At 47.5% G+C, this 12,383-nt stretch overlaps 1 protein-coding gene across 4 annotated transcripts; it reads right to left on the reverse strand.

Moving 5' to 3' along the window:
- Nucleotides 1-205: 205 nt before the first annotated feature.
- Nucleotides 206-11,873, reverse strand: NOLC1 (nucleolar and coiled-body phosphoprotein 1). 4 transcript variants are annotated; one of them, XM_055251125.2, is made up of 13 exons: nt 11,527-11,873; nt 7,001-7,056; nt 6,744-6,889; nt 6,517-6,641; nt 5,847-6,012; nt 4,766-4,881; nt 4,503-4,641; nt 4,046-4,174; nt 3,726-3,836; nt 2,978-3,619; nt 2,408-2,514; nt 2,145-2,237; nt 206-1,961 (listed from the first exon to the last, which is right to left on the reverse strand). In XM_055251125.2, exons 1-13 carry the CDS (start codon nt 11,644-11,646, stop codon nt 1,803-1,805), a joined length of 2,109 nt encoding a protein of 702 aa, XP_055107100.1. In that variant the 5' UTR covers nt 11,647-11,873; the 3' UTR covers nt 206-1,802. The 4 variants fall into 4 exon arrangements, with proteins under 4 accessions (XP_055107100.1, XP_055107109.1, XP_063483633.1 ...); XM_055251134.2 differs by having other exon boundaries at nt 6,744-6,886; nt 11,527-11,853; XM_063627563.1 differs by having other exon boundaries at nt 4,736-4,881; nt 11,527-11,728.
- Between the last annotated feature and the right edge of the window lie 510 nt (nt 11,874-12,383).

The following is a 12,383-nucleotide window of genomic DNA, read 5'->3' on the forward strand; positions in this document are numbered from 1 at the left end:
GGACTATTGGCTATATTCCAGAATACAGCCTGGAAAAGGCACCGTGAGACAAGCTGTGGCCAGGAAAACCCTGCAAGCTGCTGCCAAAAGGCCTCTGCAGTGAAATCACAGGTCTGGACCCCAGTCCTATAACTGGCACCAAAGTTGTTCTGGTTTGACTAGGGGGTGGAAGGGGTTTAGATTCACAATAATAAAACTCCCAAGACACATTATAAACCAGCCAGTTTATTATTTTGTGGTAAGATGTAGAACTTTTACCATGCAGACTGAAATATCTGTGTCAGCATGAACAGTACATTTTCTTCCTAGAGGCAGTTACATGGAAAACCAGGTTATTATCAGGTTATTTAGCAAGTATGGAATCCAAACAAGAGGAGACTAATCTTAAGACCTATAACTCATCCATGAAGGCTTGGGGCACACTTTCCTACCACCGGAATGCCTTAGCCTCCAGAAAGCTGTGGACTCTTCCCTCTCCGTCTTGGTCTGGCTGAGTACCACTACTGCTCAGTCACTTCCTGCAGTCATACCGTCAGGCCAGCTTGGCCTAAGAGCTGTATCTCTGGTCACTGGTTTGTGTTGTTACAGCCACTGTTACTAACAGTTAAGGTTCTGAAGGGGGCATGTCAATTGCTCCCAGGTACCAACTACGAGACACAATAATCCTGTTAGTTTGTTCTCCCAAACCCACTCAAGTTTATCAGGTAATATGCTCTGTAAGTTTCTTTTCAACCCCATCAGCACATACATAGATTACCTATAATTTCACCTAATGTAATCTACCTTCCTACTGAGGATTGAGGTTTTAACGTTTTTTTTTCCTACTTTCTTGATCAGTGATTCTCAACCATGTAGGAATTAATGAAGCCAATTCTGTATCACCACTGCAACCAAGACAGTGACACCAAGTGATATGTATTTTTCAAACTAATGTCATTTTGTTCTCTATACTGTAGAAAAAGAGAAAATGGAGTTCTCAACTTAGTACTCAATACTAGGAAGGGTCAAGTTGTCAAAAAATGTCTTTCAACAGTAGAAAAGTTTGCTTCCAAATTAAAAAAACAAAGCACGTATTGCAAACATCATGTAATGATAAAATTACAGAAAAAAATATATTCAGAATGACCCATGGCATTCACGCCACACCAGAATTTTGCCTGTAACAAAACAGTGAATTTTATCCCAAAACGTAGGTTAGGTCCATGCTGGCTAAAAACTTCAGTCCCAGACCCAATAAATGAGGATGAAATACATAGTGCATGCTTAACAGATATTGCATATACATCAACAATTCTTTAATGCCCCTCTCTAGGGTTTTGAGGGAAGGAAGGATGAAATTTGGACATGTGCCCTCACAAAGGCAGAATTTTCTTCTTATTATAAAAAGTCACACATGTGACCCTTTACTATATTTAGGGCAATAGCCAAGATTTTATCTGTGGGAATCCACCTTTGAAAATCACAACAAAAATCAATAGTAAGTGATTTAATATAAAATATACAAATTTCTCAGTATGAGGACTTTCACAGAAAAGGAAAGAGACAACAATGAAAATGAATTTTCTTAAAAAATAACATTCCCTTATTTTGTCCCTGCTACTCAACACTCAAAAACAAGTCTGTACAAAACTAGGAACACAGAAAAGGACCAGAGAGGATGTTACACTGTAAAGTCTTAGGACCTACTCTAAACTTCTGTCCTCATCAAGACCCTCAACTAGAGAGCTGAGGGTTCCCAGGTCCACTGGAGAAAGTAAGTAGTCTCCGATCATCACCCTTGCTTCACCAAAGATAGCCTCAGGTCACTCGCTGTCAAACTTAATAGAATTGACCTGGACAGAGATTGAGCCTCCCCGGTAGCTGCCGCGCTTCTTCTTGGTTTTCTCATGCCGGAAGGACTTGCCTTTGGTGAACTTCAAAACCTGATTGGCTCGCTCTCCCCAGTCTCCGGCTGCACCTCGCTGGTAAGTTGAGAGGGGGATTAACAGAGGAGGACCATGCTGGGGCCCTGTCACTTTATTCTTTCTACTCCCTGCTCAAGGAAACCTGAACCCAGAGAAGATTCCCACCAACCTGAACCAAGAGCTGTCCTCTCTGACTCTACCCATCCTCCCTCCCAAGAATGGCACAGATCTCTCTCTCACCTTGGCATCAAAGGAGTTGTCTGCAACTCGTGAATCCACCTCAATTTCCTCCTCCCTGACCCTTCGGAATGGGGATGATGCCCTTTTTTCTCCCTACAGAAGAATGAAGTAGGAAATTAAAGACAGAGTGGTCATGTAACAGCTCTCCTGAGTGATACACATGGGCACATGTGCCAGGTCACGCCAGGCAGAGCTGTCCAGATGATCCTAGATTTTTCTACTTTTAAAGAGCTGGCTCCTGAGAGGAAAGTGAGACAACTTACTTTCTTCCTTTTTGGAAATGTGTTAGGGGTCTGAAGCTTTATCTTCTTGGCCTGAGGAGTCTCTGCCTCCTTGGCAGCCTCATTCTGCTTCCGCTTCTTTAATGAACCTACAAAACAAAAAGGCAGACTCAGGCCGAGTGCAGTGGCTCACAACTGTAACCCCAGCATTTTGGGAGGCCAAGGTAGGAGGATCGCTTGAGCCCAGGAAATTCAGATCAGCCTGGGAAATATTGTGAGATTTTGTCTCTATAAAAAGTTAAAAAATGAGCCAGACATGGTGGTGCATGCTTGTAGTCCTGGCTACTCCGGAGGCTGAGGTGGAAAGATCACCTGAGTCCATGAGGTTAAGGCTGCACAAGCCGTGATCATGCCATTGCACCCTGGCCTGGGTGACACAGTGAGACTCTAATTAAAAAAAAAAAAACGGAGACCAGTTTCCTGTTCTTCCTCCCAGTTTCCACAACTGGAAGCCCAGTGGTGGGCCTCCTCTCACTACCCCACTCTCAAAGAGTATATCCCATCCTGGTTTGGGGGGACAAAACCCAGAGGGCATGTTCATTGGGTACAGACCTGATTTGGAAACTACCACTGCTGCCTTTTTCTTTTCTTCTTCCTCCTCCTCGCTGTTCTTAGCTGCTTTTCCATTCTGGGCAGTCAGTGCAGAGATGCCACTGGCCTTGGGGGCTTGTGGTCTTGGAGAGCCCTTGCCCTTGGGCTTCTCTTCCTCCTCCTCACTGGAGTCATCAGAGGAAGAACTGCTGCTGCTCTCAGCCTTTCCTTTCTTTGCAGAGGCTGGCTTGGAAGGGGCTACACCTCCTGCTACCTTCTGTGGCTTCTTCTTAACTGTAGACTTAGATGTCTTCTCTTCCTCCTCCTCACTGCTGGAGCTGTCTGAATCAGAGCTGCTGTCCCTACTACCCTGAGGAGCCTGCTTGGCAGGCAGAGGTGGAGCTGCTTTGGCAGTCGCCTTGGGCTTAGTGGTGGCCACCATCTTCTTTGTCTTATCCTCCTCACTGGAGCTGCTCTCTTCCTCACTGGAGCTGCTGTCAGCCTTTCTCGTCAGAAGCTTCTGGCCACCGCCCACAGGTTGCTTGGGGGCTGCAGCTGGCTTTGCTGCAGGTGACTTGGTGGTGACAGCTGGCTTATTTGAAGAATTCTTGGTGGTACCACCTGGCTTAGAAGGAGCTTCATCATCCTCAGAGCTGTCAGAGTCTAGACACAGAAGGGATGGAATCAACAGCTCCCCAAATCAGATTCAGGGGAGCCCTTAGCAGCTGCCTGAGCATCTCACTGAACTGAGGGCCTCCATATGCCTTACCTGAGCTGTCTGAAGAGCTCTCTGCTGCTTTCTTTGCTGGAGGTGGTTTAGTGGTTGCTTTAGAGATGACTGCCTTAGTTGGGGGTTTCTTCTCTTCTTCAGAACTTGAATCTGAGGAGAACCTGTAGCATTATGCTGGGTCCAGAGTCCCAACCCAACCAGGACAGCAATAAAAAGAATGCAAAGACACACACAGAGCCTTAGCTCTGTCTTGCTTTAAGCAAAAAGCAATGGAAGGATGGAAGGCTTTCTCTCTCCCTTAATTCCTCATCCCCTCCTCCAGACCCATGCTGAGGGGAGGCTGCATCCCTCTGACTCACCAGACTCATCACTGCTGTCTTCACTGCTTTCCACAGGCTGCTGCTTCTCCACAGCCTTCTTGGGAGGCTGGGTTCCCAGAGACTTCTTTGGTGGGGGAGCAGAAGGCGGGGGGACTGAACTGTAGGGACCTGTTTAAAAAGGATAGTGTGATGGTTTTAAGATATGTCTACAACTTTTTTTGATCCTACTTTCTTCTAGAAATGAAGCTTAATTCCCCCTCACTTGAGTATGGGCCAGAATCAATGGCTCAGTTCTAACAGAACATGGTGTCACTTCTGAGTCTAGATTATACAAGGCACTGTGAGATTTCTCCTTGCTTTCCCGGATCACTAGTGCTGGGAGAAGCTAGCTGTCATGTCTTGAGGACGCTCAAGCAGCTCTATGGAGAGGTCCATGTGGTTACTGTAGCTGGGCCCCGACCACAGTCATACAGCTTCGCTCCTCATGTCCAGTCACCTGGTTTATTTTTCATGGGTTTTTTTTGCTCCTCTTCCTCCTCACTGGAGGAATCCTCCTCACTGCTGGAACTCTTCTGGGTAGGGGTGGCAGCTGCTTTCACTGGGGCCTTGGTCACAACTTGCTTTTTAGGTACAGCCTGCATTAGAAAGAAAATTGATTACCACAGGAAAATGCTGACCCAACCAATCCTGCCAGGGAATGGAGACACACACACATCCCACCCTGGTCACCTCTTCCCTGATAGAAGTTATGGCCCAGACCTTCTTGGGGGTGGCTGCTGTCTTCTCCTCCTCTGAGTCATCACTGCTACTGCTGCTGCTGCTGCTGCTGCTGCTACTGGCTGGTTTACCATTGGCTACTTTAGGTGCTGCTCGAGCTGGAATACCCAAGAAAAAGAAAGAGTAAGGAGTATTAGGGCAAGTCAGGACCATGAAAAACTTCCTTCCTATGAGCAGAGAACTTAGGAGTCCACCAATTTCTTTTTTTTTTTTTTTTGGAGATGGATTCTGGCTCTGTTGCACAGGCTAGTGTGCAGTGCTTCAGGCAACTCTCCCGCCTCAGCCTCTGGAGTAGCTGGGATTACAGGTGCCCACCACCATGCCCAGCTAATTTTTATATTTTTAGTAGAGACAGCGTTTTGCCATGTTGGCCAGGCCGGTCTTGAACTCCTGACCTCAAGCAATCCACCTGCCTCAGCCTCCCAAAGTGCTGGGATTATAGGTGTGAGCCACTGTGCCTGGCCAGGAGTCCACCAGTTCTTTCAACTTTAGAGCAGCCATCAAGGAGAATGCCAGCCATGGTTTACCACATCAAAGGATACCTTTCCTATCCCATGACAGGAATAAAACTGTCTTCTTAGAAAAGATGACATAAATAATCTCAATATGCCCTCTAAAATCTTTCACGTCAACCTCCATTCAGAGAAATAATCTAACCCTCATCACAAGTTACAGAAAAAAAAGAAAAATTCTCATTTGTCTCATAGAATGAACGTAGAAGAGTAAATATGGCAGTGAAAAGCACAACAAATAGATATTTAAGTGGTTACAGTGGAATGGGATGTGTGAAAACATAAAATGTCTATGAAACTTCAAAGAATACCAAATGGATACCATTTAAAAAAATACACATTTTTCCTTGCTGCAATAACTTTCTCTATTTACTAGCTCCTATGAAATCTTGTTATTTATTAGTAAAACCTTTAAAACTAAAAGACCAGTAATCAATACCTCCAGTTCAACAAACAGTACCATTTCACCCCTGTGCCAAATCAGCAATTTTAACTCCAGTCCCCAGAGCAATCTGGTCCCCGGCCCAGCCTCTTGGGAACAGAAACAGTACCTGGTTTGGGAGGGATTTTAGTCTGAGCTTTAACTGCCACAGGTGTTCTCTTTGGCTTCTGGTTCTTTGGTGGCTCATCCTCGGAGCTTGAGTCAGAATCAGACTCAGAGCTCTTGGCCTTCTTAGGAGGAGCTTTGGCTGCCTTGGCTTGGGGCTTAACTCTCTTCTGTTAGAAAAGACACAAGGAGAGAAATCAGCAAAAGCTTCCGGGTACCCAAAGGGCATCCTAGGTCCCTTTTATTTTTAGGGGCCTAATGGAGCAATAAGAGCAAGAGAAAACTAAGGACAGGATATGGAAAGGGCAAAAAACTCTTAAGAAACAATAAAGTTCAGCCACTTGATACATTGGCCCTGTTCCTGCCCTATCCTGCCAAAGCTCCCAAGAAAACACTCTATCTTATTCTTGGAGCCCTGAATAGTGTCCCAGAAGAACCCAAACTCCTCAAGCAGAATGGATTTAATTTCCTCTAGATTCTGAGCCTGACCTCAACCTCACACATCCCTTCCAGACCTCATACTTTTACCAGCTCCCTGAAAATCCCCAGATTTTCTTCCTCATAATCACCTATTGTATTGCCGCCATCACTCCTTGGTTACAAGCTAGAGGCCAAGATTTTAGGTTTCTTCCTTTCCAATCCTTAAACCCCTTTTTCTTCCCAAAGCTGCAAACCTGGACAGGCTGCTTCTTTTGGTCCTCCTCCTCATCGTCATCACTGGACTCTTCACTGCTGCTGCTCTCTGATGCTTTGGCTGCAGCCTTCCCAGGAGGCAGACTGACTCGCTTGGCAGGTACAGCTGAACAAAAACACAGGTCCCAGTAAGAATCAGCCATGTAAAACAAGCAGGCTGTAAATTCTTTTCCTGGCACCACCAAGCCCACCCACTACTCTGCCTTACCAGGCTTCTTTGCTGGAGGCCCTTGAACTTCCTCCTCCTCCTCACTGCTGTCCTCACTACTGTCACTGGATGAGGCCTTCTTCTTAGCTTTCTTGGCCACTGGTCCATTTGCCTGTAACTTTCGCTCTGGGACCTTCGCAGACCTGCTGAGGTAGATTAGACCAACTTCTAGGAGACTGGAATCTTCCCAAACCAAGAAACATAACCCAGCCCATCTTGGGGGAGAAAATAGCCAAAATGGAACAGGAAAGGCTTACTTGAGCCAGAAGCTATAGATGTCTAAGAGGGAAGAGGCATTGGCATCCTGCTGTGTCTGTAGAAGAAAAAGAGCTGGGTAAGGAAATTATTTTATCCTGGTTATGCTTTCATTAAATGTGGCCTGTTATATACATAATTACTAAACTTGGTATAAATGTTACATCTTCATAAAACTTTTGCTACGTGCATAAATCAGGAGAAAAATATTCTATTTGTGGATGTCCCAATTTCTGCTATAAAAAACGGGCTACTCCTATGTTTGTGGCACCATCTAACCATCTAACCCCCTGCCCGCCAATCCATATTGATCAAAGTCCTAAAAAAAAAAAAAAAAAAAAAAAATCAGCCAGTCACGGTGGCTCATGCTTGTAATCCTAGCACTTTGGAAGGCCGAGGCAGGCAGATCAAGAGGTCGAGGTCAGGAGTTCAAGACCAGCCTGGCCAACATGGTGAAACCCCATCTCTACTAAAACAAAAATTAGCCCAGCGTGATGGCACACGTCTGTAATCCCAGCTACTTGGGAGGCTGAAGCAGGAGAATCGCTTGAACCTAGGAGGCTGAAACAGGAGAATCACTTGAACCTAGGAGATCGCGCCACTGCACTCCAGCCTGGGCAACAAAAGCAAGGCTCCATTTCAAAAAAAAAAAGCATATCACTTTTGACTAGGCACAGTGGCTTATGCCTGTTATCTCATGTTATCTGAGCACTTTGGGAGGCTGAGACAGGAGGATCACTGGATGCCAGGAGTTCAAGACCAGCCCGAGCAATATAGCAAGACCCTCATCTCTACCCCCCTGCCAAAAAAAAAAGTCTTTCTCTTTATTCTAGCAATGTACTATCTAAGAATGTAATCTTATCCATTACTTGAGGGTACAAACACTAATACAAGAAGGTTTTTCCTGCAATGTGGATTATAATACCAAATCATTAGAAATAAGCCTCCAGGCCGGATGTGGTGGCTCACGCCTATAATCCCAACACTCTGGGAGGCCAAGGCGGGCAGATCGCCTGAGGCCAGAAGTTCAAGACCAGCCTGGCCAACATGGAGAAACCCTGTCTCTTAGCTGGGTGTGGTGGCAGGTGCCTGTAATCCCAGGTACTCGGGAGGCTAAGGCAGGAGAATCGCTTGAACCCCAGAGGCGGAGGGTGCAGTGAGCCGAGATCGCGCCACTGCACTCCAGCCTGGGCGACAGACCAAGACTGTCTCAAAAAAAAAAAAAAAAGAAAGAAACAAGACTGGTAAGTACTGTATTGAATGTAAAGAACTGCATTAGGTGCCAGGCACGGTGGCTCAGGTCTGCTGTAATCCCAGCACTTTGGGAGGTCGAGGTAGGCAGATCACGAGGTCAGGAGTTTGAGACCAGCCTGGCCAACATGGTGAAACCCCGTCTCTACCAAAAACACAAAAAATTAACTGGGTGTGGTGGCGCACACCTGTAATCCCAGCTACTCAGGAGGCTGAGGCAGGAGAATCGCTTTAACCCAGGAGGCTGAGGTTGCAGTGAGACAGTATCACACCATTGTACTCCAGCCTAGGCAACAGAGTAAGTCTCAAAAAAAAAAAATGCATTCAGGCCGGGCGCAGGTACACTAACACTTTGGCAGGCCAAGGCAGGAGGATCACTTAAGGACAGGAGTTCAAGATCAGCCTGGGCAAGACAGTGAGACCTCCATCTCTCTCTTTTTTTTGAGACGGAATTTCGCTCTTGGTCGCCCAGGTTGGATTGCAATGGCATTGTGGTGGCTCGGCCTGTGGTGGCTAAACACCTGTAATCCCAACACTTTGTGAGGCTGAGTCGGGTGGATCATCTGAGATCGGGAGTTCGAGACCAGCCTGACCAACATGGAGAAACTCCGTCTCTACTAAAAATACAAAATTAGCTGGGCATGGTGGCGCATGCCTGTAATAATCCCAGCTACTCAGGAGGCTAAGACAGGAGAATCGCTTGAACCCGGGAGGTGAAGGTTGTGGTAAGCCGAGATTGCACTATTGCACTCCAGCCTGGGCAACAAGAGCGAAACTCCTGTCTCAAAAAAAAAAAAAAATTAGCCAGGTGTGGTGGCGCATGTCTGTAGTCCTAGCTACTCCAGTGACTGAGGCAGGAGGATTGCCTGAGCCCAGGAGTTCGACACTACAGCGAGCTATGATTGCATCACTGTACTCCAGCCTGGGCAACAGAGTGAGACCCTCTAAAAGAAACAACCAAACACAAAACAATACACAGAAGAGTACAGGATCAGGCCAGGTGCAGTGGCTCACGGGCCTGTAATCCCAACACTTTGGGAGGCTGAGGTGGGCAGATCACCTGATCAGGAATTTGAGACCAGCCTGGCTGGTATGGTGAAACCCTATCTCTACTAAAGATACGAACATTAGCTGGGCATGGAGGCAGGCGCCTGTAATCCCAGCTATTCGGGAGGCTGAGGCACGGGCTGAGGCACAAGAATCGCTTGAACCTGGGAGGCGAAAGTTGCAATGAGGCGAGATTGCACCACTGCACTCCCGCCTGGGCAACAGTGAGACTCTGTGGTCCAAAAATGAGTAAAGGATCAGAGTCAGTACAGATGGGAACTCACCTTTGGACAAATTACCTAATCTCCCTGAGATTATTTTCTTTTCTATAAAATGGAGATAATACTACACATCGCATTAAGTTATTGAGAGGACAAGACATAATGCATGTTGGCTGGGTGCGGTGGCTCACATCTGTAATCCCAGCACTTTGGGAGGCTGAGGCAGTAGATTTCTTGAGGTCAGGAGTTCAAGAGCAGCCTGGCCAACATGGCGAAACCCCGTCTCTACTAAAAATACAAAAAAAAAAAAAAAAAAAAAATTAGCCGGGCATGGTGGGGCACACCTGTAGTCTCAGCTACTTGGAAAGCTGAGGAAGGAGAATCACTTCAGCCTGGGAGGCAGAGGTTGCAGTGAGCTGAGATCGTGCCACTGCACTCCAGCCTGGGCGACAAAGCCAGACTCCGCCTCAACAACAAAAAAAAATTAAATGCACGTAAAGGGCTTAGCATCTGACCCTTAGTAAGCTCTTCACAAAGATTAGCTTTTCTCACATAAAACCATTTCAGAATCCTAATTCTGAGGCTGGGCACGGTGGCTCGCGCCTGTAATCCCAGCACTTTGAGAGGCTGAGGCGGGTGGATTTCTTGAGGTCAAGAGTTCAAGACCAGTCTCGCCAACATGGTGAAACCCCGTTTCTACTAAAGATACAAAACTTAGCCGGGCGTGGTGGTGCTACTTGGGAGGCTGAGGCAGGATAATCACTTGAATTTGGGCGGGAGGTTACAATGAGCCAAGATCGCACCATTGCACTCCAGCCTGGGCAACAGAGACTCCGTCTCAAAAAAAAAAAAAAAAAAAAAAAAAAAAGAACCCTAACTCTGAAATGTCCAATTCCATCCAGTCCACTGTGAAAGCACTCTCTGCAGTCTCCTTAACAGTCAACTCTAAACAGTTTCATAAAGAAAGCAGTTAGATCACATGGCAGCCTGTCCCAGCTTAAGGAAGTTCTGAGGCTGATCTGATTCTTTGCTTTTGCAGCCTGATTCTGCTAAAAGTGCAAGCCATCCTTCCTAGTCATGCTATCATCCCTGCAGAAGACCCCCACTCTCTCCTCTCTCAAGGTGTCTTCCCATGCAGGAATGTCCGTTGATGTAGGTTACAAACCTTTCACATTCCAGGTTCTCTTACTCTTACATGTGTTTGGAGCATCCTAAATTGCCATAACTATGGTACAGCTTTCACTTTTACAAGATTCCTCTGTACCAGCACTGAGATTGCTACTCTTACACATCATCTTACTGAAACTCACAAAAATCCTATAAAATGGATGATGACATCCCTGTAGAAAGACTCAGAAAGATTAAATAAACTGCCCGGGTCACGTATCTAAAAGTGGCAGAGCCTGGTCCCAAACCTAGGTTTGTTTGATTCAATTAACCAAAGCTCCAAGCCCACTACTATGCCTACTTGGTAGGGCTGTTTATGACGCTCAATTCTCAGTGTAACTCAAAACAAAACTCTGCTTCTACTTTCATTCATTTTCTTCTTTACTAACGAAAATCCCAACCTTCATTCTAAAGCAATTTCACTTGCTTTTGATTCCCAGTAAATGTGACTGAGGCTAAGGTCAAATTGCGGTTTGCCTCACCCAACGAAAAGCCCCCCAGAAGATGCCGAAGAACCAGTGTCCTCAGTGGACAAGGCTCTAGCTCCCCGCTGCACTCTGCCAGCCATGTGACTTGGGGCCACGAGGCTCCCACGCTGCCGCCGCTGCACGGCTCACAAGAAAAAAGCAACAAGACTCAGCGATATCTAGTCAGACCTGGAGGAAGATGAGCGACCGAGGCCGCAGGCTTTCTCTGGTCACTGCCGAGGAGTCGGCGTAAAGGCCTTGCAGACACTGGACTGGCGGACCCCACAGACTTCCCCACCTGGAAACCTAAGCATGTCAAGGCCTGAAGCCTTGTGGTCATCTCCGCCCGGTCCCCGCCACAAGCCCGGAACTCACAGCTCCTGTCGCTTTGGCGAACTTATTGGCCACCTCTGAGAGTTGGTTATCGCGCAGGAAGCCGAGCACTAGGGGATACAGGTCACTGGGAACCACGCGGCGAATGCCGGCGTCCGCCATCCTCCGGGCAATACGCGTCACTACCGTTGTCGACACAGCACAACTCAGGAACCCAACATGAGCAGTGGGCGGGCTTGTTACGTCATTGCGCCGCGCGGGCGCATAACGGAAAGGGTGGGGCTCCACAGGGCAGTCCCACCTTCACCTCAGAGGTAGGGTAGACGGGAAATCTATAAACTCTTTCCGGTCCCACGCGTATCGCCATCTTGGCTTAGGGCGGAGCCCACCGGCCGCCAGTTTGTGGAGGCGGAGCTCTGACGTCAGGGGTCACGCCCTCGGCGTGGCGGGAAAACTCAGGACTTCCCGCGCTCTTTCTGCGGGGAGGTACCTTTTCTCAGAGCAGCGGTTTCCCGCGCCCCTGCTGGGACTCGGATTCCAGAGTAATGAGTGGACAAGCGGGCTCGGACAGTTGGTCTACAAGATCTCCCAATCGCCCCCATGGCGCACTGGCGCGGCCAATGGATTCTCGCCCTTCGTCTTCACTGCCTCCAACACCCAGGGAGGCCCTTTCTGATACCATCCCAGCCTCCAGACTCCTGCCTCTGCTGCAGAATATCCTTCAAGTTATCCGTCCTGAGGGTGGGAGGTGTTGATTTCCCAAGCCGCCCCTCCCATCCCCCTTATATTCCGCCTTAGGTCAGCTCCATGAAGAGGAAAGGCGTCATGCGCCAAACCTTAATCACACACAGCAACAATCTATTCAAGCTGAAGAGACTGTTGAAAATAACCCTTCTTCC

Source organism: Symphalangus syndactylus, chromosome 2 (assembly GCF_028878055.3).
Source record: "Symphalangus syndactylus isolate Jambi chromosome 2, NHGRI_mSymSyn1-v2.1_pri, whole genome shotgun sequence".
NCBI classification, from domain to species: Eukaryota; Metazoa; Chordata; class Mammalia; order Primates; family Hylobatidae; genus Symphalangus; species Symphalangus syndactylus.